This window comes from Palaemon carinicauda, chromosome 4 (genome assembly GCF_036898095.1).
Source record: "Palaemon carinicauda isolate YSFRI2023 chromosome 4, ASM3689809v2, whole genome shotgun sequence".
NCBI classification, from domain to species: Eukaryota; Metazoa; Arthropoda; class Malacostraca; order Decapoda; family Palaemonidae; genus Palaemon; species Palaemon carinicauda.
In genome coordinates this window covers 72,442,993-72,459,157 of record NC_090728.1, presented here as the reverse complement: position 1 = coordinate 72,459,157, position 16,165 = coordinate 72,442,993, and the positions used below count along the sequence as shown (strand labels likewise).

General features: G+C 37.1%; 1 protein-coding gene across 2 annotated transcripts in view; it reads left to right on the top strand.

Annotated features, from left to right (window-relative positions):
• Nucleotides 1–16,165, top strand: part of pip (heparan sulfate 2-O-sulfotransferase pipe) — a 100,329-nt gene that overhangs the window by 81,770 nt on the left and 2,394 nt on the right. For both annotated transcript variants that reach the window (XM_068372361.1, XM_068372362.1), the window contains exons 2-8: nt 7,915–8,048; nt 11,118–11,275; nt 13,531–13,719; nt 14,011–14,090; nt 14,340–14,496; nt 14,767–14,882; nt 15,972–16,126. In XM_068372361.1, the coding sequence (XP_068228462.1) occupies nt 7,915–8,048; nt 11,118–11,275; nt 13,531–13,719; nt 14,011–14,090; nt 14,340–14,496; nt 14,767–14,882; nt 15,972–16,126 (989 nt within the window). The remainder of the gene's footprint in view (nt 1–7,914; nt 8,049–11,117; nt 11,276–13,530; nt 13,720–14,010; nt 14,091–14,339; nt 14,497–14,766; nt 14,883–15,971; nt 16,127–16,165) is intronic.

The window sequence follows — 16,165 nt, the reverse complement described above, 5'->3', positions numbered from 1 at the left end:
ATTCAGCTCTAATTTATTATAGCAACAAATTAACTCAGAATAGGCCAGTGATTATTATACGTATTATTATTATGGTACACTTTCATTCGGAAACGAAAAAGGTAACCACATAATTAGTTAAGTTTCTTTTCATGACCGTCTACTTCAGAGATTGGACATTGCAAATTGTAAATTGCAAACGACGTCCCTCATATTTCTCTTTTACATTCCGCTATTCAAATGAAATAAGTTGATGGATTTCTGTTTTATTTGATTTAATCTTAGGGATTCGATAGATTGTCATAAATTGAAAGTATGCATGCCTATAGTCCTGCATGTTAACTCATACTGTTAGAGTTGGTCGTTTTAAAAGTTCAGAAAATCAACCAGAATAAGCAATTTTCTGCAATGATCTAATTTATAGTTCTTTTAGGTCTACACCTTAACTAGTTTTTAGAGTAATAGTTTCCAGACTAGAAGTGGTAAAAGTTATAAAAAAAAAAAAATGACAAAAGATTAAATGATGGTGAAGGCTTACAAAAATATAAGTCTATAACATATTCAGAGAGAATATGAAATTTCAACAAAAATACCACTGTAGTGCAAATTGAGCGACATCAGGCAGGTTTCACTGAATAATTTACATGAAAATTCAAATTACATCTCGATCCACACTCGCCTGTGCTAAATCCTAAGAAATATCCAAAGTATCGTATTCATTTAAAAAAATACAAGACGCTTGTGAGCTGCAACATGCACAAGATGGGTCTCTTTATACCATTGGGTTCGATCAACAGATTAATACACTACTTAATTTCGTTAACAGCAAGCAATGTAAAAGCTAAGCTTGGTAATTAGACCGATTGACAAAACAGCAATTATATAGAATTCTTAACACCTCGTTTCTTTAAGCAATTCAAATGCAAAAAATGCACTATGCTTAAACAGTTATATTAATACAAGAGTACCATAAAAAAAATGGTACCATAATTAGACAGTCATATTAACATTTGAGCAATTCAAACACAATGAAGTTATTATTACAGAGATCAAAGACAGCACAAGATAATAGAAGGATCAGTATCTTACGGCTGTGTCACGTGATACAGTACATCATAAACCATTGTTCCCAAAATGCTCTCGTAAGGATCTTCGTAATAAAAGAAGTTTACGTTTACATCATTTTATAGGATGTAACTAAAATAATTATTCCTATTCACTTGATAAAAACACTTTCATAAACCAACCCATATTTACTAAGGCACAACATAATTTTAGATTCGAGAATCATCCTAAATGAGGTTCCCTCCCTTATAACCTCCACGTGTGCAGTATTGCTTTCTAGACTTCATACATCGCCATAATTTTTTTCCCGCGCCATACACCGCATTAAATCTGTGTGGTGTAGGCTAGTAATTTCATTAGAAAATACAATTCATTTACGTTATTGATATACTATACATATGGCTGAGCACTTACATAGCAATGAATTAATGATAGTAATAATAGGTATAAATAATATTCTATTATTGCATTTCATATCACCATATTGTTTTAAGCTCTTAAGGCACACGTGATAATCCTTCTATAGAAAGATTATTCCTAACACGCTTCATGTTTAATACTGTGCCTATATAAAGAGAAAGGGTTGCGATTATAAGATTTTACTCCCTCTATTTATAATAACTTATTGACGATTCCATTATTTAGTGGATGCTCTCTCTCTCTCTTTCTCTCTCTCTCTCTCTCTCTCCCTCTCTCTCTCTCTCTCTCTCTCTCTCTCTCTCTCTCTCTCTCTCTGGAAGATTCTTTAACGACGACCGCAATACAGCAATGTCATGGCTCTTGATCCGAAATTCGATCTGGCTCGTAACCTAAATATGAGAGACACCACAAGTCGCTGAACCGTTCACCGCTGCAGGTCTCCCATTTTGAATCCAAGGAAGCCGAATCACTTTCTGCAACAGTTTGCTCAGCACTTTTCTTTTTGCATGAATTATGTATGCTTCAGTCCAATATTCAGGCATGGACAACTGTTCTTCAACTGGGGGCCACATTCAAATATATCTAAGTGAGAAAGGGCTGCATGATAATAGATGTGCAAAAAATATTGCTTGTCAAATATATAACGGAATTTTCTTGCAATTCTTCCATTTTTTGTTTATCTTAATGTGAAAGTTTTACGTAAAACTGACATCTTTCATTATTTTCTAATGATGATTACTGTTATAAATATATAGGGCTTCAGTAACCTAGAAAGTCTTGAGGGCCGCACAACAACACATCAAGGGCCGTATGTGGCCCGGGGGCCGCAGGTTGCCCATGCTTTGGAATGATATGATTGCAGATTTCCCGGTCTCGTTGCTTTTATATTTTTATATACTTCTAGCATTTTTTAAAGATAAAAAAAACCTTCAAGTTACAGATTTTGTTTACACATTTACACTTGGTAGGGAAGGATAAATGTTTGAGGAGTCCACTTCTATGAGATTTAGGTGTAATATCAGATGATATGGAAACCGATATTTGGAATAATTCACCAGAAAGTTTTGATTAAAACGTAAAATTTCACGAAGTTCATAACTTGTTTAATCTCTCCATACAAATGATTTTTATTCATATTCGCGTAGATTTTATTAGCTAATCTAGGAAAAACTTTATCTAATTTATATATGAGGTCAAGATCAGAGTAATTAAGAATATCGAAATATGTTTGTGGTTAGGGCAATAATCGGTTATCTCCATGATAAGTACTGATTTAACGTCTGTAATTGAATGCAGACTCCTCCAATTCTAATCCAAGGACTTTATAGTTTGTCTTTCTATGTCAGTCTATACCCATTTTTTTTTTTTAGCTAGTTTATCCATCGTCTTCTCTTCCTTTCCCTGTTTCGTGTACAATCTCTTGGGCCCCATTCTGTTTTTCTTTATGTCCATATATTATCTGTCATTCTCATTATATGTCCTGCCCATGTCCATTTCTTTTTCTTGCAAGTTGTTAGAATATTCTCTAGTTTAGTTTGCTCTCGTATCCATGTTACTCTTTATCTGGCTTTTTGCGTTATTATCATCGTTATTTTTCCATAGCTTTTTGAAGTGTAACTAGTTTATTAAGGCTCCAAATTTATGATGCAAAAGTCAGTACTGGTATCTCATTAAATACTTTTCTTTTAAGAGAAATTGGCATTTTACTTTTCATAATCTCATTTTGTTTACCAAATGATCTCCGTTCCATGCTTCCTCTTCTTTTAATTTCGGCTCCGCTTCTTATTTGTTGTTTCTTTGCATTTTCATTGAACGTTATCTTAGTTTTACTCATATTCATATTCAGTCCTACATTTCTGCTTTCTCTGTTCAAGTCTTTTACCATCTTTTATAATTTCTCCCATAAATCACTAAACACAACTATTTTATATGAATATGTTCAAACAATTATATATATATATATATATATATATATATATATATATATATATATATATATATGTAAAATATATATGCATATTCATATATGCGTGAATATGTATAGCCTATACTGTATTTGTTTACACAAAATGTATGTATATATATGTGTGTATGATTAATTTTGCACATATAGACGTTTTTCTTTTTTCATATTCAAATAAGCCACATATTTTGATACATTAATGTCCGGGATTCTCTTACCGACCCAGACGAAACCACTCAAAGACAATAGCTTCCGACCTTCCGGAAATCTAATCTGGTCCAGGAAACTTGTAACAACAGTGACATACCACTCAGCCATAAAGAAAGATAAAAGTCAATGACAATTCTTCTGTGCTTATACCTGTCGAATTCAGGTTTTTTTTTGTACTTAGAATTGAAATGAACCCATCTTCACCATCCTTGCTAATTAGTATGTTTGTACTCGGCATTTGATCAATGATAAATTTTGCACATTTATACGTGTTATTCATATTCAAATAAGCCATATATTTTGGTACATTAATGTCCGCATTCTCTTATCGACCTAAGGATCAGAGCCCCAGGCGAAACCAATCAATAATTCAATCAATCAATATATATATATATATATATATATATATATATATATATATACACACACATATATGTATAAATATATATATATATATATATATATATATATATACACACATATATGTATATATATATATATATATATATATATATATATATATATATATATATATATATATATATATATATATACTCCGATACGATTCCTTGCCACGGCACAATAAAATTTGGACCCCTTAATCGTCATCTCTGTGACTAAAGGTTTTACCCCTAACAGGCCTGTCCCCTGAACCCCTTCCTTCTCACCTGCGTGACCCTGACCTCTCTTGTTTTACCCATCATGCCATAGAGGGACTTTTCAGACAACCTTCCTAGGTCCCCATTAACCATTCAACCTCTGGTCGTGCTTGTGTGCGTTCGACCTCCGTCTCTCTTGCTTTTGTCAGAATTTTCCTTTGTGCTCAGTGTGTGTTACTTGTGTGGATCTCATGTCCCTCGATCTCCTATTATGGAATCTGTGCGAGTGCAACGTTGTTGACCAGGTGTTGGTGGTAGGCTATGTGCAGCTCTTTTGTCCCACGTGGAAGTCAATCCCCACGTGTTGTGTACTTCGTGTCGAGGTCATGTATGTTCACAGAACAACACTTGCGGTGAATGTATGGGCTGGAGGGATGCCCAGTGGGCCAAGATGGCCACAAGAAAGAAGAAGAAGGGCAAGAGGAACAAGTCACCCATGAGGAAGGGCAGTGGTTCTCTTCCTTCTTTTGGTTTGTTTGTCTGTGGTAAGTGCTTCCGGCCCTTTTCTGTCGCCCGTGTTGCCTGCGGTAGTGGAGGAAGTTACCTTTTGGTCAGAGAAAGGATCTCGTGTATCGCCCTCTTGGGCCAGGAGTCAATCTCCTAGCAAGATGGACGGCAGAACCGTCGCCTTGCCTTTTACTTCTCCGAAAGAGGCGTCAGAGAAGGTTGTTGGAACTTTACAAGCAGTAATGTCTAGATGTATGCGTCTGCTCCAGGGTTGCGTGGCTCTCTCAGCGGTAACCTTCATCCCCACTCAGCAGCTCCGCATGGGAACCACGTAACCTGATCCGCTCTTCCGCTGATGGCGTGGCAAGGGCAGCCTGACCTTATAGGTCTTCATAACCGCTAACCCACTTTCCGGCGTAGCCATACAGCCTGTTACCTGCTGCCGGTGATTACTATGGTTTGTAGAGGACTGGTTACTCCTCCCAGAGTCCAGAGAGGAGTTGTCAGAGCAGAGGGACGAGTTAGTGGCCTTCTGCACGGAACTCAGGGTAGTGTTCGTCTGGGAGAAGTCGCACCCCTCCCCAACCACGTGGGCAGTGTACTTGGGCATGGAAATATGCTTTCTGCAAGTCAGGGCCTTTCCAACGAAGGAGAGGATCGGGAATTTAGAAGACTTGGCGAAGCCTCTCATCAGGAGAGAACTGGCATCATTAAAGGAGTGGCAGAGGCTGGCAGGAAACATGGTGTCCCTGGAGAAGCTCGTTCCCGGAGGAAAGTTGATGCTGCGTCTGGCTGAGTGGGACATGAAAGAGGTACAGGTCCTAGCAATCCAGTGTCCGTCAGCAAAGCATTCCCTATCCCAGTCAACCAGGGAGACATTCCAGTGGTGGTTGGACCCAAGGAACACCCGAGCGGGTGTTTCACTACTGGATCCTCCTTCGGAAGTTCCTATGTTCACAAACGCATCCAGGGAGGGATGGGGAGCCCACCTGACGGACAAAATAGCCAAAGGTTGTTGGTCCCCTGAGGAGCAGGCCATCCACATAAACAAGCTTGAGCTTCTGGCAGTACAGAAGGCTCTCATCATCATAGCAAGCTCGTTATTGGGAAGAAGGGTAGCCCTGACGAGTCCTGAACTGAGGACAATGCCATCTCTCTGATGGCCAGGTACATCTCGGGAAAGAGGAATGTCGTCGCAGACAGTCTCAGCAGAAGGGGTCACTTGTTGCCCGTAGAATGGTCCCTTCATACAGAGGTAGCATGGGCAGTAATATAGAAGTGGGGTTCGCCCTGCCTGGACCTCTTTGCAACAAAGCTGAACCCGAAGCAGCCGGTCTTCTGTTCCCAAGTGCCGGACCCAGCACCAACTCTGAAAGATGCGTTTCAACACCCGTGGGATGGCCTCGACGTATACGCCTTCCCTGAGTTTACCCTACTGCAGCAAACCTTAAACTGTTTGGGGGAGGGGGGGGTGCGGCGAAGCAGGCAAAAATGACTCTGGTAGCCCTGTGGTAGCCCGAAAAGGAGTGGTTCACGGATCTGAGGGTCTTGGCAGTGGAACCTCCGTGGCCCCTGCCTCTGCTACAAGAATTGCTAAGACTGCCTCACTTCCAGAAGTTCCATGGAGGCCTACAAAACCTCTCTCTTCATATGTGGAGACTATCCAGCGTTTGCTAAGGATAGAGGGGTACTCCAAGAGGGCAGCAGCCCAGATGACCTCGAACCTCAGACAATCCTCGAGAGCCATATATTAAGCGAGATGGGGGACCTTTGGCAAATGGTGTCACAAGGAGGGCATTCAGCCCCTCAAGGACTCAATTCCGGTCATCGCGGAATTCTTGGTGCACCTACAAGTCGACCAGGGTATGTCAGTGCCAGCAGTGAAGGGTTTCCAAGTAACCCTGGGCCAGGTATTCCTCCTCAAAGGCTTGAACCTAAGCTCCTCCAGTCTTACGAACTGAATTGAGAAAGGTATAGAATATGCAAGTAGAAGTGATGTCAATATCCATAGGAGTGCTCGGACCACACCTAAGTCATTGAAAAGTAATCTTGAGAAGGTAGGAGCCGATAATTATAGCCTCAGGACTTGTACAAAAGATTTGCCACTTTAAACAGCACAAATAGTAAGGATGCAATCCGGAACCCCGCAATATAAACCACCAGTCTCTATAGACTGTGATTAACAAAAAAAAAAAATATATAAAAAGATAATATATACACATACATATGGTTGTTGCAACCTCAAAATCGTTACATAAAGCTATTGAGATATGGGAAATGAATATAAAAAGAAACGCAGAAATACCACATTATTCACAAACTTGTTTACAAAAAAAATTAGTGTTGTACCTCCTATACTTTCAATGATGAAAATTGATTTAAGATATTAATTGACTGGGGGAATGGGCTGGAAAACAGAGCAAGAAAATACTTAAATGGGGAGTAGGGGAATTATCTTCATTTGCTGAAATGTTATTGGTACGGATACTTCAAGGCTGAGGACGTAGCTTAAGGGCTAACTGCTTTTCTTTGTCTCTTATATGACAAAATTTTGGAGAGAGGTGTTTGCTGTCTGAAGGGGAGACTGCTATCGGAAACTAACTCTGTCTGACTTCCTGTTTTCTTAACGCTTTCATTTCTATCTCGTTCCCGTCTCCTTCCTTCGATCGTGCCATGGAAGCTTTTAGAGCAAGTATTCTGGTACAATCTAGACTCAATGTGGTACCATATAACAAAAGTATGACATGGGTAGTGTAGCTTCTAAAAAGGAAAGGAATTTCCTCGAAGCTCAGTTTGTTCCCGAAATGCTGCCAACAGTAATAAAACAGAAAGCAAACACTAGCTGCATTTCTTCTCTTCTTATTCATGTATATTCTTTTACCATTATTGCATCTATCCAATACAATGGTTCGAGATTACAGGTCTGCAATCTGAAAACTCCTGTTGTACTTTATGGGAAAGGAAGTCAAGAAGCCTTCGCCTATTTATATTTTATATATTTTTTCTCTCTCCATATAAAAGTAGCGATCATAAAATGCCAACATAAGATTAGTTGTCAAATTACTGTTGTGAATTGCCTTTAAAGAAAATATACTCGACTTATACGTAGTCTTATGACTAAGAAGACTTTACAAATAATTCTTTTTTAATGTTTGCAGTTTTATCTTCCAGGGTGAGCGAGTTACTGGCGCTTGTGAGCGTGACTTCTACTTGCATGCTGTTCCTGCACACGAACAATCTGCAGTCGCAGCTAGCTGTTTACACAAATCATCTGGACGATGCTACTCAACATCATTCAACAGCCGGTAAGTGTTATATTCATTATCAGTATTATTATTGTCGTTGTTGTTGTAACATTTTTGCATTTAGGGTGATGCCTCTTACCAAACAGCGTATCTCTAGTTCTTCCGTCTAAAAGAAGGGAGTAGAAGAATCACCGCATAGAAATGCCAATAAAAATATCTCCTCGTCTGTATCATCCATGGTAAAAACAACCTCGGTCCCATTGCAGATACAACTTTGCTTCCCAACACATGCCCCACATTTTACCTGAAGGATAAAAGTATATTTTCTTATTTGTACGTTCGTTTTAATTTAAACCACATAAACTTCTTTTTTGTGTCTAACATGAACAGCTCAAATTCGCAGCTCATTCTCAGACGGAGAAAAAAATAACTTTTTTTGCAAATCCAGTCGTCTTCAGGTTTTTGTGTGTTCTGCGTATGACATAATCAGCTCAAATATTCTTTTTATTGACAAAAAACCTTTACTTTCTCTTTCACCTTAAGTTTCTCTGCTTCAATGTTTATATTGATATATAACCAACCCAAGTCTACTTTTTTCTTCTTACCAGTAACCAGAATGAATACGTTTTGGTTTGTTGTATTTTCGAATCCCAGTCTTTCAACATTTATCATTGTTGTTCCCTAGAATTACATTTAAATCTCCGCTCTTATTATTGATGATTCTGTCTCTTATCCAAATGATAACCTCAACTGATTCGTGAAAATTTTAGATTTTTTTTTAAAGTAAGCAGCTAAATTTAAGACTCGTCTTTCAGCAAGCGCTGAACCTGTTCTCAAATATCGGTAATAATAATTCTGGATATTATTTTATAAAAGGGAAATTTTTCATTAGATTATTTCCATCTGTTTAATTTGATTTCCACCTGGGTCACTATTGAGTTTCTACCGATCACCGACCTAATCCTTTGCTGTAATTCGTTTACCTATTCATTTACCGGAAGCATTACTAGTAAAGTTTCATGAGGCAGTCTACGTATATAAGAATATCCTCCAGCTGTTCTGAAAAGGAAAAGCAACAGAAAAGAAAAAATCATTAGTTGATATCTTTTCTAAATTGTGTTCTCGTACTGTATTTCCCGCCTTTGTTACTACTTTTGCATGATCCTTCCGTGGGTATATATTGTTTTGCTCTGCCTTCCTCCCTTTCCTCTTATCTATTTTGTCCTCACAACCTTCAGTATACCGATGCTTCTATCATAGAGTTTACGTGCGATAATCAAATTGACCTTACAATTACCCTGCTACCATACAAAAGTATCAAAGAAAGGCATTAATATAGTCTGTGAAGGTCCTGCACAATAATTCTTAAATCCTTTTGTTGGTGTTTTCGTTTTTTTTATTGATGGTTCGTTTACTTGGAAAGTTTGGGAAACTTTATTATTTGCGGTTCTAAGGATATTTTTGCACGATCTCTTAGAATTTAGGCCTTTCTAATCTTTCCGAATATATTTTGGTTTAATAGCATTATTTCGGTAATGATAAAGAGTGGTCTAAGAAATTTTGACAAAAATAGCTGTCCATTTTATTTTGACAGGGAAGTGCTGAATTGACATGATATATTAACTAAAAGCTGGAGAGAGAGAGAGAGAGAGAGAGAGAGAGAGAGAGAGAGAGAGAGAGAGAGAGAGAGAGAGAGAGAGAGAGAGAGAGAGTATATGTGTGTGTATCGTCGTTTCGTCTGCAGATAAAGTACACTGAAATTTGCCCGCAAAAACAGTCTTCTTTTGGCGACGATAACTCGCGGGTAATTATTGTGAGTCAAGAACCTTGCCGGTTTTGGCGTGACTAATGAAACTTTTTCTTTCCGTGAATTTCCCCTGCGTTTATGACCAGTCAGGAGCCTCGAGATTTTCAGAGACAATTATTAGCTTTAATGATTTCCAAGGGAAAGCTCAAGTGACAAGAATACTCCTCGTTGCTTTAGACTTGGAACTGTATTGCTAAACAGTAATAAATGAAGATTAATCTTTATTTATGGATGGGTACATAACTTCCATCACTCTTTTGGTAGTCTGTGACTGTTTGATCAGCCGTTTATTTTCCCTGTTTTAACAGGTGGTGTAGTAAAGCCATCATTTACCAGTATATACTTTCTCTTTCTAAAGACTCCTTTCTTCCGAAAGGTCTATTTCATTCAACAGATGTTCAGTTTGAAATTTCTTTACTCTTTCACTGATATTTTCTATATCACGTGGAGATTATTTAAGAGTATTTTTTTGGAAAACAAGAAACTGCTCGTGTGTGAAATATATATAATCCTACACGAAAAGAACGATCCCCACTTTTCTTTGTGTCCATGGAAGCATCTTCAACGTAGTCCGGAGAACTGAGATTTCAAATAAGAATAGACAAACACTAATTCCACTTTTACAGATTTTCCAATCAAGAGATCTTGATGGAGCATCGCCATATCTTTTTAGAGTATGTTTTTTTCCGAAAGGAATATTACCTCTTATTTAAATTCACCATCGCCTCTCCTCTCTGGTAAAGGAGAACAATGTGTCAAACTTAATTCGTCTTCTCAGTTATAAAAGCCAATTCATTCCTGAAACTAAGTATTTTGTAGACTACCTGCGACTTACGTCCTTCAAGTAAATTATCGTCCCTATCGCGTTCCTTTTTCCTTTCGTGTCCTTTAAGGAAATGTTCTTTCTATTTTTCATAAAAAGTTTTCTTATTTTCGGTTTCTAAGTCAAATCATTATTCTTTTATTTCTATCACTGTATTAATCTATATCTTGCACGAACTTTACTCAGAAATCTTTAAACATTACTTGTTGAATATATTTCATTTGGCTGAACTTGAGTTATGTAAAGAAAACAGTTAAATGTTTATATCATAAATAGATATTTTTATGGAAACTAATAGAGACAATTGCGAATTAAGACTTGTACCTGTCACTACACTTCAGCAAGTCTTTTACCATACATCTTCATAACAAGTTTGAAGCAATTTGTCATTCAACAAAAATTTGAATTTAGCACCGGCGTTTATTTGATCGATGCTGTTGTCATTTATTAACTGAGTCATACATACTAATGATCATTTCCTTGTCCTCGTTCCCACCAGGATCTTACAGCAGGTACTGGAGTCGAGGAGATGGCGGCAGCGGCAGCGGCATCAGCGGAGGCCTCAGCAGCAACAGACTTGGCAACAGTGGATCCAGCGAGGAATCTTCCAGACACAAGACAAAGTTTGGAGGATTTAATTTAGAGGAGTTTCGAAATGTAAGTCACATCTTTACATCTATAGAGTCCTTGTGATTTAAAAAAATTGTATATATATTAATTTTCATGTATTTATTTTATACAGCATTTTTCCTACAATATTTCGGTATAATAATAGCAAACTATTACAATGTGTACCATCAAAATAGAATCTGATAAATAATGTGTATAACTCTAGTTCCTAATGTGTTCATCAACGATCTTTTATTTTAAAAAATTCTACCTTTTGTAAATTGGGTACCAGTGACTCGTTTCTCGGTCCTTCACGCCAAAATGGAATTTTGGCTGATATACTGTGCGACAAATAGCATACAGTTGTTCCAAAAACATAAAATAATAAAAATTACCGTTATCAAATTATTCATATTCTTTTCCAGGGAATGAATGCGTTTACTTTTGACTCTTCGTTCCTTAATATAAGGTGTTTCGTATTATGGCTTAAGAAGTTAGTGTTCATAATGGGAATCCTACATTGAAAGAAAACAAACTCTCTGGGTCAGCCGTTCTCAGTAAAGGAGAGCGAAGAGAACAGTACTTTAGTAATCAGAAAGAAAAATTCTATTGCTGTGGTTTGTAGTTGAGTAAGAATTATTAAAATATATTTGTAAAGTGCCCACAGTCCGATGAAAACGTGGGGAAATTACAAAAAATCTCGTGTTTTATGAATGTTTACAGAATGGAATGGTCATTTGTTAATAGGCAAACGAGAGAAGCATCTCTAAAAGGAGATAAAGTAATTTACATATAATATTAACAATACATTGCTGATTGCTGATATACAATAGAAACGAGATGGTGTCCCAATCCGGTTGCATTAGTTTCCGCTGTTTACCGCTATTAGTCGTGATTTAGTAAGGAGGTTGCTTTAATTATTTACCTTGTAATTGATTAAGCAATGTTGTAGAAATATATGCTCCTCTGTTTATCAGTTGTTTATGTTTATTTGACTGAAATTAAAGGTGTACGTGTAAACTGGTGAACTATGATTTCATATTATACCAGACAGATATCTTGTGACATCAATTACGCTAGAAAACAAAAAGCAATCTACTATGTATTTTACTTACATACTTGGAAAGAATACACGCTGCAATTCTATTTATGTCAGCAACGAAGCATAATGACCTTGGCATACGAAAGAATGCACTCATTTATAACCATATATTTATAAGACTTTATCATCTCAATGCTGTAGAATATTTTTCAATGTACATAATTGCACGAATAGATCCAGCTGGTTTATAATAGAAGATAATTTCAAACATGAGCGGTGATGTTTTGAGTGATTGTACTCGCTTCAATCAAGTTGTATATCTTAATGCTTTATCATCCTTTCAAAACGTGACCCTTTTGGTACTCGTAGAGGTCATTGCGATTCCCATCAAATTATGTATACAAAATTCAGGGTCGAATGTGTCAGTGGATGGCATATTCGTTGCAAGGGAGATTGTCACAAAATATCCCGGAAGAATCCTTTGTGTCCCTGGAGTAATGTGCAAGATCACGTTGAAGGTCGACCAAAGTCATCTTTCATTTATATAGGCGTCGAAGATATTAACTATGGAATTCATCTTGGAAAGTTAATGTTTTCTAAGTGGCTCTTTGTGACATATCTCTGCCAATGTTTATCAATATACATTTTCCAAAAAAATAAGCTAAAAATTGCATATCCTTTTTAATATTGTTCAAATAAACGATATGAGCGGTTAATCAAGGGACAACCACTGTTGTGATGTCCTACCAGAAAAGAATCTTTTGGCACAAAAGATAGAAATAGGCAGACTTTGATAATTGCCAATAGGATATAAGCAATTTGGATGCCTTATTTGGTCTTTTCTACTTTACTTCAATTTCCATTTCTCTATATCATTTAACTTTTAAATAGGCAGCCTTTTGGTCCTCAGTGTAACGACTTCTATTATATGCCAAAAAAAGCCCCAAATAAAGCTTATTTAATTTTAGCTGACACATTTCTGGGACTCTTAATGTATACAAAAACCTTAACTTCCATCGAGTGTTACTGTTCTTGGTGTAAGAATTAGTTATGCAGTCCAGCCCATCTCTCCTCTCTCACCATCTCCTTCACTAACACTACGGCCCAATCTGAGACCATCTATCTAAGAGACCGTGCCCTCAAACATTTTCTTATTCATCAATTATTTTGCATTGATGTAGTAAATAACTAATAATAATCATAGAGAAATCCTGATGGCAAAAGGTAAAGCATCGGTAATAGTTTTCATTAATTCTTGCAGATTAATCCCATGACCCTTAACAACACAGTTAACCACAAGAAGTTGACGCTAGTCTTCAACAGGGTACCTAAAGTTGGTAGCCAAAGTACCATGGAGCTTCTGAGGGCTCTCAGTTACAAGAACGGCTTCACTTTCCACAAGGACAGGCCGCAGAAGGTCGAAAATATCAAGCTGAGTGTTAGGGAACAGGTTTGTGATTTTTGGTGTCCCCAACTGTTATCTCAAGTAATTGATAGAAAAAAAAGTAATTAGTTATGAAAAGAAAAATATATCTTCTACAATTTGGAGTTATATATATTTTTTTTGTTTTTTGTATTTTGATCAGTAGGCCTACAATTTTAAAATAGCTCTTCTTAATGTAGCATATATTAGAGTTCTTATTTTAATTTTATCTCTGAATCCTTCTGTATATGGTGACACACTGTGGCGAGAGATATGATCAATGCAGAAAGGCATTAATTGACTCTTTCCTTTTTACAGAAACGTCTTGTGCAACTAGTGGATGTTTTCAGACCACCGTCAGTCTACGTCAAACATGTCTGTTACATCAATTTTACTATGTAAGAGAAGCTTTTTTTTTTTTACCCTGCTGATAAGATATTTTCTCCCACTCTCCCCTGACATTCCAAATATGGCCTTATTGATATATATTAAACTAAGCTTAGTGTGCCTCGAATTTAGAATCATTGTCCTTTTTTTAGGTAAAATGTGAATGTATATACGCAAAATTATTGTCCACGTTATTTAAATTATGTCTGAAGTTAATAAAGATATTCATATCTTTAATCTTTGTAACTCGTTAATTGTAGATTCAACGTATCGCAACCTTTGTACGTGAACATGGTACGTGATCCCGTTGAGCGAGTGATATCGTGGTATTACTACGTCCGAGCACCCTGGTATTTCGTGGAGCGCAAGCAAGCGTTCCCGGAATTACCTCTCCCGTCCGCCATGTGGCTGAGAAAGGTAAGTAGTGATTTTTTTTACCAATATTTGTAGCATTTTGTATAATAAGGTTTTATGGGATGGGTTAAGAAAAATCACCGTAATTTACTTTGTTTTGCTATTAAACAAATTTAATAATTTCACCACAACATAAAAACAAACTTAAAATTCATGATAGAACTTCACGTCAGATCTTGTTGCATACATACGAATACAGAAACAGGCTTGTACTCCATGTGATTGTTTAACTCCATTTCAGTAATAGCATGATAAATATTCCTGTCTTTACAGGATTATGAAACTTGCGTTCTCTCTGGCGACCGAGAATGTCAGTATAGGGAGGGCGATGAAAGACCTGATTTCGCTCAGCTAACCGAGTTCTTCTGTGGCCAAGATAGGAACTGCACGTGAGTAAACGTCTGTTGTTACAGCATCCACACTTGTTCTGCCCCTTGGAGGGTAGTGCCGTCAATGCACCTCGCGTGGCACATGGTAGGCATTGCATAAAGGTCTTACCGGTGTTTCCTCGGTCCCTAGCTGCCCTTGCTTTATAATTTTTTTTTCCTGCTATACTTCCCTTCCTACTTCCTTCTTCCTTCTGGTTGTCCAACCTTTTTTAATTTCTGCTTCACAGTGTATCTGCAGACCGGTTTTCCCCAGTTGCATTTCTGTGCCTCAGATGCCCCAAGTGCCTGGCTAGATAGCCTAAATTCTTAAATTCAATCGTATCTATTCTGAGAAAAATCAATATTACTTGGTTTGCAATGTTCAGTGACTATTTGTTTCTCTCTAGTTCCAACCTTTGAAGTTATTTGCTTTTCTGTGCTTTATCTTTTATTATTGTTCATCGTTTCGGAGTTATGTTCATTTCTCTTTATTCTTTTCTCGACAAATTAATAAGGGCATTATAACGATTGTCCATTCAGCCTTTATTAAGAAAACAGATATTTGGAGCTTTATTATTACTGTCCGCAACATTAACATTTTCAAATATTCTGACACAGCCCCGATTTTGGTAGCCTACACTTTTTATTCAGTCTCTTCTTTTATGTAGTCAAATTTAGTCCGTATTTTGTATTGTAAAGTTATAACTGGTAAGTAGTATATAAGGAGACGTGAAATGATATGGAAGGTTATGAACGTCACGATGGCCTCCAATGTCGTGCAATGCAGAAGTCCGGTCGGAATTGTCTCATGTTTTTCTTGTGCTTTCCTTTAGAAACATTTTGCCTCATTTCCAGACTTTCTGTCTCATAGATCTCAACCAAGTAGGTATGGGTGTTTCAACTCATCTGTTATCTGGAGAAGAACAGTTGACCCTATCTCATAACCCCCCCCCCCCAAAAAAAAAAAAAGCGAAGATACTAATGTTAGACACTTTTTAACGTACAATAAATATTCAAAATATCATTAGGACTAGGTTTGTCTTACACATTCTCTGTTCCAGATTTTCCCTTACAAGAAAAGAAAGATTAATTCCTTAATCTCTTTCACAGAGGCTTCAACACTGCTTATGCTCTTCAAAAGGCCAAAGAAAATGTTGAGAAGAACTATGCTGTGGTGGGTGTGTTGGAAGACCTCAACACTACTTTAACAGTTCTTGAGCATTATGTTCCACGATTTTTCAAAGGAGCTAAGCATTTATATTGGAGTAAGTTTTTTTTCCATATGTTTTCTAGACATAATTTTA